Source organism: Astyanax mexicanus, chromosome 22 (genome assembly GCF_023375975.1).
Source record: "Astyanax mexicanus isolate ESR-SI-001 chromosome 22, AstMex3_surface, whole genome shotgun sequence".
Classification (NCBI taxonomy): Eukaryota; Metazoa; Chordata; class Actinopteri; order Characiformes; family Acestrorhamphidae; genus Astyanax; species Astyanax mexicanus.
In genome coordinates this window covers 27,333,345-27,352,998 of record NC_064429.1, presented here as the reverse complement: position 1 = coordinate 27,352,998, position 19,654 = coordinate 27,333,345, and the positions used below count along the sequence as shown (strand labels likewise).

Here is a 19,654-nt window from a genome sequence, read left to right as displayed (position 1 = left end):
AAGCCTGTTGAGCATTGGCTAAAAGCTCTATTTTAGAATACATATACCAAAACTTTGTACTCATTTCAATACACAGCAAGTCTGTTCCACACTAGATTTCTCCTTTGCTGATACAGTATATGAATGTGTGTGCATGGAGCTGTACTAGTGATGCCAATTAACATAACTCTAGAACCAATAAATACTAACCTATTTGCAGTATGAAATGGCTCAAATCTGAACTAAAGAGCCTGTTGCTTCAGGTCCAACTCAGAAGCCAGCAGATAAATTTAAAACCAAAGAGGTAATCCAGAGTTTGTTCATATTGCCTTTATTAATAGAAATGTTGCTGAGCTTGGTTGTGGGTGTATACTTTTAACAGTGATCTGGTTTTGTTGACAAGCCATGTGGTCTTGGCATGTAATTGACTACATAATTGAGCTTAACTGGTACAAAAGTCATGTAACACCATCATACACCAAATCCACTGACCAGAAATTCTCAACTGGTGGATTGGGACCCAAAAGTGGGTCATGAACAGCTTGTAAAAACATTTTTTTTTTAAATAATTAATGCTCATCTGATTTTTTACTCATTGTTTATATGAGTTCATTAATGTAATCTGAATGCAGAGAGATGCAGAAAAGTGAAATATCAAATTGTGATATTTAATTTTAGTTTAGTAATGTTTATACAGTGGTCATGTTTCTCCTCAGTTTCTTAAAAAAATCTATTATATTCACTTTACATGAATATGTATGTTTAAATGTGTGTTTGAAGGCTGTTTTCAAAAATTCTATACAAGTGTTTTGTGACCTAATGAACATGAGAAAATGTGGATCCTGGGCTGAAACCAGTTGAGAACCCCTGTTTTATACAGTGGTCCTCCTCTAAATCTGCACTCCGATGACATAAGGAACATTTTACACCTATAGTGCACAAGCCCAAGAGGATCTGGCTGATGTATTCTGAGATTAGGGTGGGCTGTTATGACACCCATTTGGGTTCAAACCCAAGTCCACCTGAAACCCTCTTAGCCCATAGTCCACGCATGTGAACCCTACATAAGAATGCTGGCTGGGTTGTTTGATGATTGAGAAATGCTAATAATATTGATAGCATTGATCAGATTAAATAGAGTAGACTATGAATAATGCTAATAATAATAATCAGTAGTTGAAGTATCGCTTTTTGATCCATATCAATCGACACCAACGTCCCCCAATAGTATTCTAAAAAAAGAAGAAAGGACCAGTGTTCCCTTTTTAGTGCAATTACTTAGGCTACATGATCAGCATCACATACAGCATCCATTCCCATTTTCTCATCCCATTTTTTTTTTTGTAGACTGTCCATTCCAAATAAGAATGTCTGAACTTTCAATATAAAACTTGCACTGTAAGATAACATATCATGACAGTGTCCATCCATTGCCATGTTCCACAGGTATGGGAAGATTTGCTCCAGTTCTGCTCGGCTCTTTCTTCAGGCAAAATCAGTTCAGATCAGAGGTGATCATAGATGTAACCACACCACTGCAAGAGTGACTGTCAGTGAGCAAAGTGCCTGTAATGAAGATATGTGCCATGAGGAGGCGCTGTTGCACAGGTCTGAGTCGCAGCAGTGTATTTTGACTCCTGGGAGCTCCTCAGTGTGGCAGTGGCGGGATGTGGCACATCCACTGGTCAGGACGATGCCCAGGGTAACTGTGAGGACACAAAAATAGGGATATTACTGGCCATTTATAGTAATTGTCTGAGTTTATTCACCAAAAACAGTCAGAATTCGTTTTTTAATCATGCCTGAAACCTGAAAATGGTTGTGTCGGGGTGCACAAATAGGTAGGCTAAATATTGTCTACACTCACCAAACACTTTATAAGCAACATTAATTCCTGCAATTATCTAATCAGTCAATCATATGGCAGCCAAAATCATGTAGATATACTTCCCATCAGCCAAAAAGAATGGGAGACAAATTGTGGCTTCTCTTATTTCAAGCATGACAAGCATTGGTGCCAGACTGTGAGTTTGTAGAGCGTATGGTCTCCTGGGGTTTTCAGCCCAACAGTCTCTAGAGTTTTCTCAGAACAGCAAGAAAAATGCAGAGCAAGTGGCACACCTGCTGATGTGTGTGGCAAGTAGAATATATAAGTCAGCTATTTGTGACCTTAACCCCTTAAAATGCCTTGTCCCGTATAGAGGCTACAGGTGTAGGTGATACAAAAACCATTTCTTTCTGCATTAAAATAACTTTGAGGGCTTTGAAATCACCTACAGGACACTTGGATAAGCTGTCTGTTTTCTCTCTTCTCCCCTTAATAATTCCAGATCAGTAACAGGAATCAATCCAAACTCTGCAGGTTTGAAAATAGATGTAAAAACTAGACAAACATAACGAAACTAAAAGGTTTGGCAGACATGAACTGTTTGATTTGTAGTCAGGGAAGAAAAAAAAAATCATGATTTTATTCATTATATTTTGACATTTAAGATTTACCTTTTTTCATATTTTCTATAACAATTACGGTTTTCAGTCATTTTCCTTATCAAACATGATTTTTTTTAATTAATGCTTGAATAGAAATCAAGATTAAGTGGTGTAATGACAGGCAGACAAGTGACAAAAACCTGGCCTGTTAAGGGGTTTTAAATTAAGTCAAATATTTTTTTTGCCAACTACACCAGGATTTAAAACAAAAACAACCAAAAAGGCTACCAATCACTAAATTAGACTACAGGTCACACGTTTACATCAATTGGTCTGAGAGAATTCCATTTAAAAAAAAATCAAACTTTAATATTGAATAAAAAAAATAAAAAAAATACAGAAATCACGATACACAGCACACAAACACACAGCACTACAAAAAGCCAAGCTAGACAGACAACACCCTATTAGCCTGTCTCCAGCTCGCTGCATGCTCAGAAACAAACAAAAAAATTAAATACAAACCAGCAGAAGGAGAAAATAACTACATTTACTAAACACAACGCCTCCAGGACCTTTATAATACAAATGGGATTTAAACCACAGGATTTTTCAAGAAATCAGAATGACCACTGACGGGAAACTTAAAGCGTAACATAAACCACCGGAACAATCTCGCCATACAAGCCTCAGTACTGAAATGGAGCAGGAGAAACCCGGAGCACCAGAACTCATCAGATGAACTCAAAGAAAAAGACAGAACTTCAGCCGACAGCACGCTTGTGGGAATTCCTTGAGGAAAGGAGAGCATTCACCCAACCACGCCAAGCCTCGCGCCAAGGCAGGAGGGTGGAGACAAAAGGGGGTGTGCCCTAGGTAACCCATCTGATTTAAATATATCCCCAGGTAAGACTATCCAGCCAATCAACTAAAAGCACTGATTAAAACCGAAAGGTAGACAATTAGGCAAGTAAAGTATTACGTCGCCCAAGCCAGGCAGACAAAGGGAAAAAAAGGACTCGCTAGATGTTAAATTAAGCTACGTTCACATTATCAGGCTGAAGTGACTCCAATCAGATTTTTTGCTTAATGTGGCTCCGATCTGATTTTTTCAAGGCAATTTTTTCGTGCCAAATCCGATTTTTTTATAATCAGATTTGAGTCACTTTCATGTGTGGTCGTAAAACGGATACGTATCCGATCCATGGACATGTAACCTGAATGTGAACGTCAGATCGGAATTCATGCGCCTTTTTGATTTTAAGCATGCGCTACGTGCTTCTCTCTCGTTCACAGCTCCACCAGTTTCAACACCTTTTTTCTACACTCCAAAAGAACAGTGGTGTCCGAGCCATCGCTGGAGTCTCATCCTTGTCCAGTTCTGCAAACGTTTTCATGCACAGCTCTCCTATTGGTCGTTGACATTGTTCACGTCACTATTTGCGCGAGACAAGTCTCAAGACTTTATTATTTTTTTTTGGCATTAGATTTTAAATGCCAGGATGAGAAAAGACAACTTAAACCTTATTTCTAACCCTCTTAAACTGAACAATCGAGATGACGTGACCCCAACTCCACTCTAGCAAGACTCCCGACACTGGAAATTCACAGTCTTTCATAGATGCTGCTTTTGTACCAAATCATGATTACAATCACTTGTTGACATTACCTGTTTAAAATCAAATCGTTATTTAGAATAAATTTTATTTTTACCTCATTATTAGTCCTAAATGATCCCCTTTCCAACTTTTTTGGAATGCACTTTAAGCTGGAAAGTCAAAAAGAGATGAATATTATATTGTAAGTTTTGGGTCCGATGTTAGGTGGCTTGATCACTCTAATTAAACAACAAAAGAGCAGAATAAAGAAAGCAGGAAGGAGATGGATTAGCTGTTTTTCAGGTACCAGCATTTTCACCGTCTCACACATATCATGTGACTTCTTCAACCAATCACAATGCACAACATATAATATAAAAAAAACTATTTAATAGAGGTGGGCGATGTGGCCCTAAAATAATTCACAATATTTTATGGTATTTTCGCGATAACGATACTCTTGGTGATATGACAAAACACTTAAAAAAAACTATTTAAAAAATACACTATACACTGCAAGAAAATAAAAAATATAATTATATACAATATAATACTGCAAAACCCTAAGTGAGATATTAAAAAATACAAGAATTTTATCAGATTTGTAACAGGAGTCAACGATCCAGAATGTCATGATGCTAATAATAATGCACTCCAAATATCTCCATATATCCAGGATTAAAGTAAAATAAATGATACTGGACAGATATAATCTGTCTCTAGCAGATATATATATATATATATATATATATATATATATATATATATATATATATATATATATATATATAATGGGAAATGGGATGGGTGATATGGCACGATATTTTAGGTTATAATATCGTTCACGTTATTTTAAAAATTTGATGATATTATCGTGTACGATACGATATGGCACACCCCTACTATTTAATTTTGAACTATTTAGTTCATTATGCTAAATTGAAAGCTTACATTTTAATAAGTGAATCAATTTGCACTGAAAAAAAACCCCATCTGCAATCAAATCACGTTTGCAGGCTTCTTGACTTGACTCTTTAATATTATTTGTTAATTTAATTCCTTGTCTTGCGACCTTGTAAAGCAGTACAACTGCCACAGTCAAGTGCATGTGTGAAACAGCTGAACAGATGGAGGTCTAGGCTGGTCTGAGTAGGCTACGGCTCAGGGAGAGGTCAGGTGTCCAGCGTGAGGGCCGTGTGACACCGTTCAGGACTACAGCAGCAGCACTTGGCCGAGGTTGTGGCAGCGCGGTCTGTGTAAAAGTAGATGAGCCGTTTCAAATGAAGGATTACTGCCGGCTACTGATCCAGCCTATAAGAGCCAGCAATCCTCCAGTGGGTTCCCTAGATGCTCCGCAGGGGTCCAGGCAGTGTTTCCAGAACCAGTGTACCACTGAGCCGCTCTGAGGGTCTGTCACCTGTTTCAGCGTCACTTTGCCCTCTTTCTGTCATTGTTTTTTTTTAGGTTTGTGATGCTGATAGACTGTAAATTGCTCACATGTAGAGTAGTGTCAAGTGAGAACTATTTTTGCACATGAGGTGACAGCTATGTCACATATGTGGCATGGCAGATTTTAGCATTTATTATGCTAAAATGTGGAAATACATGCATGTGCCATATGTTCAGAACTTAACTCGCATTAGTTGAATGCAGTACCGGCGCTCTTTTCTGTTACTTCTGTGGTAAATATGTAAGTATGTCACTGTACTTCATATTTTAAATCTGTTTAAGATCATAATTTTATGTGTACATCACCAGTCAAAAGTTTGGACACCCCTTTAGTTCAATGTTTATTTAGTTTCAATTTAGTTTTTACCTCATTATTAGCCTTAAATGATCCCCTTTTCCAACCCTTATCCAACTTTTTTGGAATGCATTTCAGGCTGGAAAGTCAAGAATAGATGAATATAATACGTAACTTGCATTAGTTGAACGCAGTACAAATGCTTTTTTCTGCTACTTCTGTGGAAAAAATGTATGTATTTCACTGTACTTAATATTTTAAAACTGCTCAAGATCATAATTTTATGTGTACATCACCAGTCAAAAGTTTGGACACCCCTTTAATTCAATGATTATTTATATTAATATAATACGTAACTTGCATTAGTTAACCGCAGTACAGATGCTTTTTTCTGCTACTTATGTGGAAAAAAATTTATGTATTTCATTGTACTTTGTATATTTTAAATAATTTGGGCACACCTTTTTATTTAATCATTATTTGGTTTAAATTGTTTTTATTAATTTTTCTTACATTATAAATGAATACTAAAGTTATTAAGGCTATGAAGTAATACTTTATAAGGAATCATGTAGTAACTTAAAAGTGTTAAACAAACCAAAATACTATAATGTGAAGCGTTTAGTTGCTTTTATCTGGGGAGCTGTTTAATCTTCATTTTTTGAGGCTGGTAACTCTGATGAACTTATCCTGTACAACAGAAGGTACTCTTGCTCTTCTCCCAAAATGATGCCATTTTCTCCCCAATTTACAAGGGCAATTAGCCAACCCACTCATTAGGACTCACCCTATCACTAGTAATGCCCCAATACACCAGGAGGGTAAAGACTAGCACATGCCTCCTCCAATACATATGTGAAGTCAGCCATCACCTCTTTTTGAACTGCTGCTGATGCAGCATTGCCGAGTAGCATCACAGCACTCTCAAGTCTGATACATCAGCATACAGGCGCCTTGTGCTCTCTCAGGGCTCTGGCAGCCGACAGCAAGCTACATGAACAGGATTCGAACAGGCGATCTCCTGATCATTAGTCCACTGGACCAGTTGAAGTCCACGGTTAAAGTTATTTTGGACCATTGTTATTTACAATTGTTATATCTCCAGTAAAACTTCACAAAATCTCACTTCTCAAATTTCACTGTGTTCATCAGCTGTATAAATTATTTAACTGAAATTGCTGATCCGAACAACCAATAATTTATAAGGGAAAATCGTGAAAATTATCAGTTGTGCCCAAACTTTTTCGTACCACCATATCAATACTAATGCACTAATTACCAGTGCTGTTTCGAATCTAAATATATACACTATTATATACTACTAGAAAATTAGATATATATCGCAACAATTAGAATTGTAACCTCTGTATCAATATACAGCTCTGGAAAAAAATACAGACCACTTAAAAATGATGAGTTTCTTTGATTTTACCAAATTGAAAACCTCTGGAATATAATCAAGAGGAAGATGGATGATCCCAAGCCACCAAACCAAACTGAACTGCTTGATTTTTTGCACCAGGAGTGGAATAGCGGAAAGGTTATTCAAAAGCAGTGTGTAAGACTGGTGGAGGAGAACATGCCAAGATGCTTGAAAACTGTGATTAAATACCAGGGTTATTCCACCAAATATTGATTTCTGAACTTAAAACTTATATATATATGAACTGAGGTCTGAAACCTCTGCATCTTTTTTTTTTGTTATTTCAGCCATTTTTCAATGTTGTCTGTAGTTTATAGAATAAAACAACAATGTTCATTTTACTCAAATATATACCTATACATAGCAAAATCTGAGAAACTGATTCAGAAACTGAAGTGGTCTCTTAATGTTTTCCAGAGCTTTACATACAGTAGCATATTGTATTGTACACTATGTGCAGAACACTACTAAAAACAGTACTGAATATGGATCATTCAGGCCTGGCTAATACTGGATCTATATCAAGATCAGATGGGTTCATCAGATTGTAGCATCCCAAGTCAAAATGACATTGAGCGTGAAGTGAAGATCATCATGCTGGGCTAGGTGTTGCTCTCCACAGTAAATAAGGGGTTTATAGTGTGGGGATGAGGGTTAAGTCAGGTTAATTAGGTGGCAGGGAATGTGGTGGTGGTGATCAGCAGAGAGACAGTGCCTTCACACATTCTCCATGCTGAGGAGCGATCATCCCTCGCTAATGCTCCTCACGCTGCAGTTGTTGTGACACTTGCACTTAGACAGGGCTGGACAGAGAATTAAGGAGTCACTTGGGGATTCTGTGCTCAGCAGAGCTGCATTGTGCTGCTTCCTCAGAGTGTCTGCAGTTCTGTCAAATGTGGGGGGAGTAAATCCCAAGCAGTCAATCATTTATTTTTTATTTTTTATTATTTATTATTTAGGTTCCAGTGACTGTATAGCATGGAAAGTTTGGATTTATTCTTTTCCATTCCAGATTTGTCCGCTAATTTGGTAGACCCGCCTTCTTCTCTTGCTGAGATCAAGTGTTTCAGACTGCCTTCATTGAGTTTCCAGTTCAGTCCAGAAGCAGGGTTGCCAGGTTCAAAACAAATATTCAGCCCAAAGTCAGTCTAAAACCCCCCTTCAGAAGCTTAAACTAGCCCAAACTATATGTCTGAAACATGTTTGAAGCAAATGGCAAAACAACTTTCAGTGTACGACTTAGCATTTTATTTATAAGGGATTTTTTTTCTGGGAAAACTGGGAACCTGGCAACTCTGACCAGAAGTAAAGTAGATTTTCCGACTGGTTCCCCAGTTTTCTTCACCTAGTATTTTAATGTTTCAGCAGTAGAAGGGCAGTTTATGTGTATACTTTTATTATAAAGTAATTTAAATTTCCATGAAATTACTGTACTAGAGCTCAGCTCTGTTTACTTTCTTTATTACTGAGAAGAACTAAAGTTCATGTAGTCCAGTGTAACCATAAAGCTGTTGCAAGAAAGTCAGCACAAATAGTTAATGATTGAAAGAATAAAAAAAATATGTTTTAAACAGTATTTGGTATTTTGGTCCAGACCAGAAAATGGATTTGCCAACATTGCAAGTATCAATTGGTCTTATATAATATTATAGTTTTCTGAGACACTGGGTTTTCATTGGCTCTAAGCCATAATCATTAAAGTATAACCCCACCTTCTTGCAGCATTTAAAAAATAATAATTCTGGCAGAAAATATAAAATTAACTCTTGGAATTAGACACTGGAGACGTAAAGACATTTAAAGGAGAACATACCATGCAGTCCATGCACCATAATAGCATCAGCATTCCCTACTAAGCCATTAGCATCACTACTATGTTGTTAGGGCACCAGCCAGTGGTCTCACCAAGGACCATTACTGTGGCATTAGCATTGCTACCAAGCTGTTAGCATTGCTAGTGTGCTGCTGATTCACATCATACACTCTAATATTTGCTTGAACCACCTATACCTTTGATTATGGCATGCTTTCGCTGTGGCATCATTTCCACAAGCTTTTGCAATGCCACAACAAGATCACATGACCTTCTTTTATTGCTCCAGAGTTCAATCTTTATACCCCCCCAGCAAATTGAAGCCATTTTTTTTGCCAGTTAGCCTCACTGATAAGTGGTTTTCTTAAGGCTACATACTGTGAAGTCCTAATCCCTTGAGTTTCCTTCACATTGTGCATATGGAAATGCTCTTACTTTCACTATTAAACAAATCCCTTCTAGTACTATCTGTTGTTTTTGACTGCTGATCACGAAATATAGCGTATATACTGGACCATGGCTCAGCCTCTATCAGCCTACAGTATATCCTGATGTAGTCCAGGTGTCTGAATATTAAAGTGTCTCTAGTTTGTAAAACAGCTGCTATGCATTGATTATCTCTGGGAATCCATATGTTCTTTTAGATGGAAAGATGGCAGTCAAAAGCAACATCAGTCCCATGTACAGTACTGTGCTGGAGTTGTGCATTTTGTCCAGGGGGTATAGCATCATTCTGTCAGTGCCAGTGTCAGTTACCACCATCAAGGGTAAATCAGTATTGTGGTGTATTGAGTGAGATACTGTGGTCAGTCGCCTGTACTTACTGCTCTCTGTTCTGATGCAGAAGCGCTGCTTGAAGCCTTTGTGGGAATGGGAGCAGGTGATGACCTCAGGGCTGGAGCAGCCTACATCCACATACCTCTGACCCTGGACGATGTTACAGGCATAACACTGCAGCCCGTCAACTACAAACACAACACAACACAGAAGCATGCAGAGATCATTACTATCATCAAGGGTCATCACGTGACCAAGAGTTCAAGCTGCTTGAGGTCTAGTGTGAAGTTTACACAATCAGTGATGGTTTGGAGAGACATGTCATCTGCTGGTGTTGATCCACTGTGTTATATCAAGTCTAAAGTCAGTGCAGTTGTGTTTTCCCACAAAATCTTACAGCACTTCATTTTCATTTTCCAGCAGGACTTGGCACACTGCCCACACTGCCAAAAGTACCAATTGGTCTTATATAATATTCTAATTTTTTAAAACACTGACTTTTAACAATAAAAGAAATAAACACTTAAAATAGATCACTCTGTGTGTAATATTTTGAACTGAATTACTAAAATAAAATAACTTTTCAACGATATTCTGATTTTCTGAGATTTACCTGTACTAAATACAATAATTGACAAAAATAGTGCATCAAGAACTGATCACAATATTACAGTGAATGTACAGGTTTATTGGGCACCTCTAGCCTGGATACAAGATGAGATACAGTTGAGAATGGAAGCATTGGAGATATGGCATACTGCAGCACATTTTTCACAGATGTTGCAGCTGGGCCTGTAGAGCCTGCACATAAGTTGCTGAAGCTATTATCCTAACTGGTCCAGTAGATGCATTGGTGATAAATCTGGTGATATAATTGGTGAAATAATCAAGTAGAACAAGAAAGTGTTCTACTGTGGTGGAGACATTCCTGGAAAACTCCTGCTGAAAAATGCCAGTTGGAAGCCCTGCCATGAGATATATACATATCGGTGAGCTGTTAGTGTCCCTCATTTCACTACTAGGAGTGACTGAATGTCTTATGGGATGGATCCTAAGGCATTGGCATTTGGGCAGTGTATCACTTCACAGCAAAGGCTGTATGAAGCACTCACCATGAGGCCTCCATTCTCAAACCTGACTGTCGATGGATTCTAAACTGAAACTGGATATTAATCTGTAGCAGTCCGATTTTTCATTTGCGACATTACTGCAAATAAATGCGATTGTCGCTGGCAAATAGATGACCTAGATTGCAATCAATTTGTCGATTCGAGATTGTGTCATAGAGGCTTGTTTATTAGTTAACAATCTCTCACCAAGAGGTGCACTACCCAAGAGCAGAAGCAGAAAAAATACATCTGTTTTCATACATAAGGTGCACTGATTATAAGCTGCATTTTAAGAGACATTATAAGGAACTTCTAAATCAGCAGGTCTTGCTGCTGGGTGGTGGTTGGTGGGGTAGCTAACTAAGTTAAGTAAAGCTAAGTAAACTGTATTAGAGGCAGCGCTATATTGAGGAACCCTGAGTGTTTAATTAATTAATAATTAATTTTCGTATTTCTAGCAGTTTTCACAGTGTATCGTGCACAAAGAGCACGCGCTGGGTAATGTTTAACTGAATTCCGCTGTTGCCCTTACATCACACAGCTCCCTTTGCTCATGCCGCAGCTGTTGACAGATGTGCCACTAGATGCACTGTGCCACAAGCAACTCGGAGTGGGAGGCTGCTGCTGAGTTAATGTTGTGGTGTCCTTGTCTAATGTACTGTAGCGTGGGCACTGCGTCACGCATTATGCATGTCAGGAAGCCTAACGTGCTTGCTAAGGGCATTACAACTTTATTTTATGTTTTCATTCATATGCATTATTGATGGACTGGAAGGCAAGGTACTAACTAATCTGTGTGATGATTTTATGCAATATTAATTCAGCCCTTCATGCCACGGGCAGCATAATCAACCGTGCTGGGGAACGTCTCCGTGGCTGTACGGTGGGCACTCGGGAGGGTATCAGCCCTGTTGTATGAATAACAATGATTCTTACAGTGTTAGTCAGAGGTCTCCATGTCCTTTATAAAGGGCAAAGTGCATCTGGTGGCGGTGGAGGGCTTTACATAAGGACTGCATTGAAATGAGTGAGCTTTATAGTTATTTTGTCATAATTTACAGTTATTTTTTGTTTCATTTTTTTTTGTATATAAAATTTGCGTTGAATAATTTTAAGCTGTATAAGCTCACAATATAATATGAATAGCTTGGGGTAGGTGACACACAGATTGTGCGCGAAGAATGACGCAGATTAATATTGTTATATATGTCTATGACGTTATATAGATATGCGTTACGTGTCCACAAATTTGTAGACACCCCTTTAAATGAGTGCATTCAACTTCAGTATGTTGCAAAAGTTCTGTATTTAAAATTACAGGTGACTAATTCTATGCTGAATGAGCTCAAAAGTGACAGAGTTTAGTATTATACATGTTGATGACCTATATGACTATACATATAATACATGTCCAAACATTTATGGCCATAGAAGCTTTTTTTCAAGCTTTTTTATGCCATTTTCAGCCATTGTTGCTGAAAAATATGTGCAAATGCACAAACAACAAACACAGAAAAAAAGCAATATGTTTCAGTTTAGTTCTTCAGCACCATGGCTGGAGCAGTATTAGCAGTAGCTAACCGTGCTAAGTGCTAGCTCTTTCAATGTTCAGAGGGGAGTATTATCTTCCTGTGGCCTGCTAGCACTACCAGTTAGCCGCTAATGCTGCTACACCTAGCCTTAGTGGAAATCTGGAAATCTAAGCTTACTGTAAATAAACAGAAGCACTTTACTCACCCAAACAAACAGAGTTGTTAGGATATAAATCTGTGTAGATTAACATCCTGCACACGTTTGACTTTTTAAGAGTTACAGTTTTGTTTACCTAGCTTAACTTCACCTAACTAAGTTACCCCCAGTGGTGTGACCTGCTGAATTAGACGGAAAACATGGTGAAACCTCTGTTCCTTTATAGTGTTGCATATAGTGAGCCTTATAATCTGGCGCGCCATATGCTTGAAAATAGACTAGAAAATATAGATGTTCATTGATAATGCGCCTTATAATCCTCATAGTGCAAAAATACTGTATGTAAAATTAGCAATGAATGCGGCAATGAGCTACAACTATACGTATAAAACACATGTCCAAAAGTTTGCGGACACCCTTTCAAACAAATATTTATGGTATGGTATTTTATGTTGTACCCATTGAAGAATAGGACTTGAGTCTTTTTACCAAATATTTTGTATGTAAAATTAGAGATGAATGTGTCGATGAGCTTCAACTATACGTATAATACATGTCCAAAAATATGTGGACACCCCTTCTAACAAATGCGTTCGTCAAATTTGTGTTTAATTACCCCTTGTTGCTGACACGTGTGCAAATGCACAAACAAACACAAAGCTTGTCTAGTCCTTGTAGAGAGAAGTACTGCCAAAAGAATAGGACTATCTTAAGCAGATGTTTTTATGTAAAATTAGCTATAAACTTGTCGATGAGCTTCAAATCTACATACAGCATACAACTAGTCCCTGTTGAGAGACATATTGCCAAAAGAATAGGACCCTTTGGAGAAGATAAGCATGAACCTATTGGCCTCATGTCTAATGATCCCAGAAGTGGGCTAGCTAGTGAAGGTATCAGCATTGTGTTTTCTACAAAGGAGGTGATGCTACATATAGTACTTTTTGGATGAGTTCACTAATGCTTTTGTCACTGAATGCAATAAAATTCTCACAGCCATGTTCAAAAATCATAAAAATCTAGTAGAATTTTTTTGGAATGTTTTGGAAAGAAACAATAAATAAGCAGATGTCCCAATACTTTTGGTCATATGATGATAATGTACTAGTACATGTACATACATTTGCACATGAAAAAGAAGTGATATCTCTAAGCAAAACAATGCAAAACAACGCAGAACAACATGAAAAATGGAGTTTAATGTAAACACATACATAGGCTCAGGGGTGTAAAACAATATATTATACTTTTATCATATGCATTTTTGCATATGCCATATACACCCTCCTATCCCCTGCCTCCTCCACAAGACCCCTGTCTCATCACATGGAAATCACCAAAGCACCCAAAGCTACTGCTGACACTGGACCTGATGAGTCAAACTACTGTATCATACATCATATACCCTCACAGAGTTATAAACATAGACCCCCTACCTGTACATACACAACTACTGTAAACACACTTACGCACTGTACCTACACACACACACATACGCACAAACACACTTACCTTGTGGGATTAGGAGAGGCAGCAGTGAGAATAGGCAGCCAAGAGAGAGTCCTTGCAGCAGAGGGGACCACGGAGACATGGGTGCAGCTGGAACACACACAGAACCTCAACACACACTGAGCGCTCACACACACTGCCAGTGAGAGTAATCCTGCTGAGAGACACACTCAGCCCGTGTGAGCGCTGGCTGCTTCTCTTAGACAATACACACACACACACACACGTGTGACACTCAAGAGGGTGGTGAAAAAATAAAAAGGAAAGAAAGGAAGACATAAAATGAAAAACACAAATCCAAATTCATGAATCCAAAAAAAGTGTATAATAAAGTTATTTATCTTACATAAAATAAAATACAACAAGTATTGGTATACATAACTAATAAATGACCACGTGGATGGCCATAATTTATAATAAGCTTAACTAAAAATAAAAGATTAAAAATGAAAAAAAAGAAAAAATAAACTAATAAATGAAAAATGAAAAGTAGGCTATTCTTTGTTTCTTTTCTTTTTGAGAGAGTGAAGAAAGAAGAGAGAGAGAGATTGTGTATGTGTGTGAGCGCATGAAAGAGAGAAAGACAGAGAGTGAGAGAGAGAGGGAGAGAGAGAGAAACAGAGGGAGAAAGGGGCAAGATTACGTAGATGAGAGCAGGATAAAGAGTAAGAAACACAGAAAGGGCAATGAACACAAAAAAACAAGGGAGGGCAAGAAAGAGTGAATGAAAGAGAAAAATAGAGGGAAAGAGAATGTGAGACCAAGACAAGAGAGAGTATGCTAGAGAGAGCGAGAGAGGGCATAAAAGAACAAGAGAGTGAATGCTAAAGAGTCAGAGTGTAAAAGAGCGAGACTTAAAGAGAGCAAAGGAGAGTGAGAGACAAAGAGAGGGAGAAGGAAAGGAAAAAAAACAAGGGAGGAAAAGGGACAAAGAAAGCAAAAAAAGTGAGGGAGAGAATCTGCGAAAGAGAGCAAGGGAAAGACTGAAATAAAAAAAAACCTTCGAGAGTAAGAAACAGTGAGAGAGCAAGAGTGAGAGAATAAAAGCAAGAGTGAAAGCAAAAGGGAAAGTTAGATAAAGATAGATATAGAGGGCAGGATAGAGTAGAGCAAAGAAGAGTAAAGTAGAGAAAGTGAGAGCCCACAAGACAGAGAGAGAGAGAGAGAGAGAGAGAGAGAGAGAGACAGAGAGAAAGAATGAGAAAAACCAAAAGGGAAAGAAAGAGAGAGATAGTGTGTGTGTATGTGTGACAGAAAGAAAGGGCGAGAGAATGATGTGAATGAACGAAAGAAAGTGAAAGAGAGTGGGGGTTGACAATTTGCTGTAACTGATGATGGCTCTGCTCATCTTTACTGTCCGACACTCCTCTTATCCTCAGTGCTGTCTGTCTCTCTGTCTGCCTGTCTGTCTCTCTCTCCCAGCTAATGAAGATTTAAAGAGCAAATCCTCTCTATGGGACTAACACTTGGCTGTGAAAAGGGAATACACACACACACACTCACACACACTCACACCCATACACACACACACATATACATATGAAGTGTGACGCATGGCTGGTTAGGATCACACAATCAGTCAGTCATATACATTCAGAACTGATTACACATGCCTTAGAAAATGACCCTCTGTATACCACTACTCTCTCTCTGTCTCTCTCTCTCTCTGTTTCTGTTTCTCTCCCTCCCCCTCTCTCTTTTTTCTCCTTTATTACTGGTTGTCATGGCAGAGAGCAGAGTGGTTTGTTTATGTTTATGATGAGCAGATCTGGGTGTAATTGGATGGAGCTGTGATTAATATTCCCATCAGGGTGCAGATTTTATTTATTTATTTATTTATTTACGGCACTATGTCAGGATATCCATAGATGTGTAGTGTGTAGTGTGGGTGTTAATTAAACCACCGCTTCTCGCCTCTTTATTGTTACCAAATATATTCATATATATTTATTTTTATATATTTGTATTTGTTAGTCTAAAACTTTATATAACTGCCATAAATGCATTTTACTAGGCAATGATTTATGCAAAGATCTTGATTTATGATTTATGCATAAATTTGATTTATAAATAAAGGTACCTAAAGAGAGATTTTTGGAATAATATTGAAAAATATAAATAAATCGTTGTTTAATATAAAAGCCTTTATTTTGATTATTGTTCAGTAACTATGATAAATGAGAGAGTCTAATGAACCTCTATAAACATTCACATAATGGAAAGTTTCTATATCAATGTAATTGTTTTCCTAGACTCATAAATTCAAGCCACTTTTTTGTCACTTTTTTATTGTTAAATTGCATTTGTTCTCATAGCCTCATTAACTATTGATTGATTAAAAGTTTTAAAAATGTATCAAATAAACCCAAGGAAACACCTGTTCTAGTCATTTTTTCAGCAGGAAAATGCTCACCCACACACAGCTATTTTTCCCGGGCATGTCTCAATTTTCCCAGACTGTAACAATTTTTTAGCCTGTCTGGTTGCCAGATTAATCTAAAAACCCTTTGAACCAACTGAAGATTTGTCAAAAACAATCATCTTCATAAATGAGCAAACAAAAAATGTGGCGTACATATAAATAAAGAAATGCGCAAAATTCTATTTAATCAGATAAATAAATGCAAAAATAAATGATTAAATATATACATATATATAAATGAATAAAATCAACTTTTATTTGGGCTGTATTTGCATTATTATTTTTTACATTCATTTATTTATTTCACCATGATTCTATTTATGTGTCTCTACATGTCTGTACATGTATTTCAAGCATGTCCTTTATTATGGCAAAATGTATGTATTAATGTATGAATTAAATTATTTGTTCATGTAATCCATATTATGGCAAGTAAACACCAAAAAAATAGAAAAAAGAAATGAAGGTCAGTCAATCTTTGAAAGTATCCTCAAGTGTAGTCACGAAGACCATCAAAAACGTTATGATGAAACTGGTGCTCATCAGGACCACTCCAGGATAGGAAGAGCAGGAGATACCTCTGTTGCACAGGACAAGTTCATCAGTTAACAGCTCCCCAGATAAGAGCACCAAAATTCGTATTTTAGTTTTTTTTAACACTTTTAAGTTACTACATTATTCCTTATGTGTTCCTTTATAGTCTGAATGACTTCAGTATTAATTTATAATGTAGAAAAAAATAATCACACTGAATGAAAAGTTGGATCCAAACATTTGACTGGTACTGTATGTTCGGGTGTAAACGTTCAAAATTCCATCACTTTTTCATATTTTGTCTTTACACTGAATTTAACTCAAATACATGGATGGGTTCACTGGAGACTTTTGGGACAAACAGTTCTTTAAAACATATTATTGTGTGCTTTTCTTCACTCTGCACACAAACACACACACACACACTCCCACACACTTGCACATGGCCTGTGGCACTTTTTATCACACACAAACACACATATACACACAAGTAGTAAGACATTAGCCTCTCTCAGAAGAAATTTCTCAGTTAGCCGTGTTCTCTTCTTCCCCGTGGCTAAAAAAAAACAACAGCATATCTACATGTTGCTCTCGACTCTCCGCTCTGCAAGAGGTCTGAGAGAGCCTCTGTCCCCCTGTGTGTGATTTACAGTGTGGAGTTCATGATGATGGGCGAGCAAACGCAAAAACGCAAAGGCAAGACGCCATTAAACACACAGGGATAATATATGTCACTTCCAGGCTCCACTGTGTCTGAGCGGTAATGACGCATTTACTGTTTACACACGCTGCGCTGCCAAATCAAAGCCCTGCTTCTGAGACATCATTTGTGCGGAATCTAGACAGATTAAATTAATTGGATTTCAGGAATTGTTATGATATGAAGCTGCAGAGACAATGCAAATGATGTTTTGTTGTATTTCTTCTTTGTCTTCACAGAAAGGGTTCTGTATAACACTGACAAAGAGGTTCTTTGAGTCGTAACGAATGTGAAAACACTGTTGTGTTTTATAGAGCATGTTCACATTACAAGAATCATTAAACAATCTGGATTTTTTTGCTATTGGTATTGATTTGGCTTGATATCCTTAAAAAAAGCACCATTTATACATTGATTTTTGATGCATGTCGCACATTATTGGCTCATGGCTCATGATTATTGGGACAGACATCCTTATAAATATTTGTTCTTTATTTGTATATTATTTACTACATTGCAGATTAATAAAAAAAGACTTACAAACTATACAAGAACACATATGCAATTAGATACTGGACAAAAATAACATCCAAGGACCCTATCGTACACCCTATGCAAAGTGCGTTGCGATGCTCATTGCTATCTTATACCCCGTCAATAGTATATTTTCATGCCTTAGCCTGAAATAGCAAAGAAATTTATGAATAAATCTACACTGATATATAGGCATGGTGGTCTGGAAGTAAGTTGTGTTCAGATAAATGTCTGGCGTGTTTTTTTTATTTTGGTGGCGGAAAACACAGGAGCTCCACTGACTGATTAAAACCCTGACAACAGTCAATAGATTAACACACTATAAACACACACATACGGATGCACAGCAGAGCACAAAACCCGACTTTTAACTGACCAATAAACAGAATAAAGTATATAATAACATTACTGTTCCCTTAAATAATCTGCTGGTGTATCTTCACAGCGTGAACACGCAGGCCAGTATCCTCTTCTGAGACGTGCAAAAACAGTGCTGTGTTGTTAAGATACGAACGCGCCAGAGTCAGAGCTCACCTGCCTCTTAAAGGGAATGAGATCTGGCACACTGATTTATTATATGGTTTATTTCATGTTATGCCCAAAATGCAACCATAAATAATAAGAGAATTAGTTCATTCCTTTTGCATGTTTGGAATCGCACAAGGAGTATTTTTTTATGCTCCCATGATACCACACACCTGAAGACACACCGACACTAAATCCCTAAATCCAGCTGCGTGATACGTAATTGATAGGGCCCAAAAAGCTAAAAAAAAAAAAAAACTCTATAGATTCTTATAAAGTGTTTCTTGTACATTTTCCTAAATAAATAAGAACAGCTTTTAAGTACTCATAAAAGTGTTGGTATTATTTTGGCTTTTTGTACTAATGTGAAGAAAAGCAAAGGAAACTAAGCCACTAAACTCAACAAATGATTTAAACACTAGAGATGGTGTTTGGTAACATAATTGTCACATTCTTGTTCTTTTTTGGTTCCCGCTACTCTGTAACTGTGTTTATTTATCTTTCTCTGCACATGCCCTGTGTTTATTTCTTGTCTCCGCCCCTTTTGCTCACCTGTTCGTTTGTAGCTCCGCCTCCTTGTTAGGTCCCAGGTGTTTCTTATTTCCTGTCCTTGTCCTGTGTATATAAATAGTCCTCCGTGTTCCTCAGTAGCAGTTCAGTTCAGCGTGTCTTCAGCACAGCACGCACGGCAACAGATAGGCTTCTTCTCCCCCGTGTCCGCGCAATTTCATTATTCAATCATTAAATTATAATCATTTTATAAACATTTTTATTCATTCATGTCAGGTGCGGGTGCAGGGAGGACGCGGAGGCGGACGCAAATGCAAACAAAAAAAGGATTTATTAAAGAAAACAAATACAAAATACA

General features: G+C 37.5%; 1 protein-coding gene across 1 annotated transcript; it reads right to left on the bottom strand.

Moving 5' to 3' along the window:
- Window positions 1-311: 311 nt before the first annotated feature.
- On the bottom strand, window positions 312-15,081 carry LOC125787041 (uncharacterized). The gene is made up of 3 exons (XM_049470816.1): window positions 14,075-15,081; window positions 9,812-9,952; window positions 312-1,685 (listed from the first exon to the last, which is right to left on the bottom strand). The coding sequence occupies exons 1-3, from the start codon at window positions 14,151-14,153 to the stop codon at window positions 1,495-1,497; spliced, it is 411 nt and encodes a 136-aa protein (XP_049326773.1). The 5' UTR covers window positions 14,154-15,081; the 3' UTR covers window positions 312-1,494.
- Between the last annotated feature and the right edge of the window lie 4,573 nt (window positions 15,082-19,654).

Bases quoted from the DNA above. Each gene is read 5' to 3' on its own strand.
- LOC125787041 (XM_049470816.1), bottom strand. From the start codon at position 14,153: ATGTCTCCGTGGTCCCCTCTGCTGCAAGGACTCTCTCTTGGCTGCCTA. The intron at 9,953-14,074 runs GTAAGTGTGTTT...TTGTGTTTGTAG, and splicing joins GCCTCTCCTAATCCCACAAG to TTGACGGGCTGCAGTGTTAT. The intron at 1,686-9,811 runs GTAAGTACAGGC...GTGTCCTCACAG, and splicing joins CTGCATCAGAACAGAGAGCA to TTACCCTGGGCATCGTCCTG.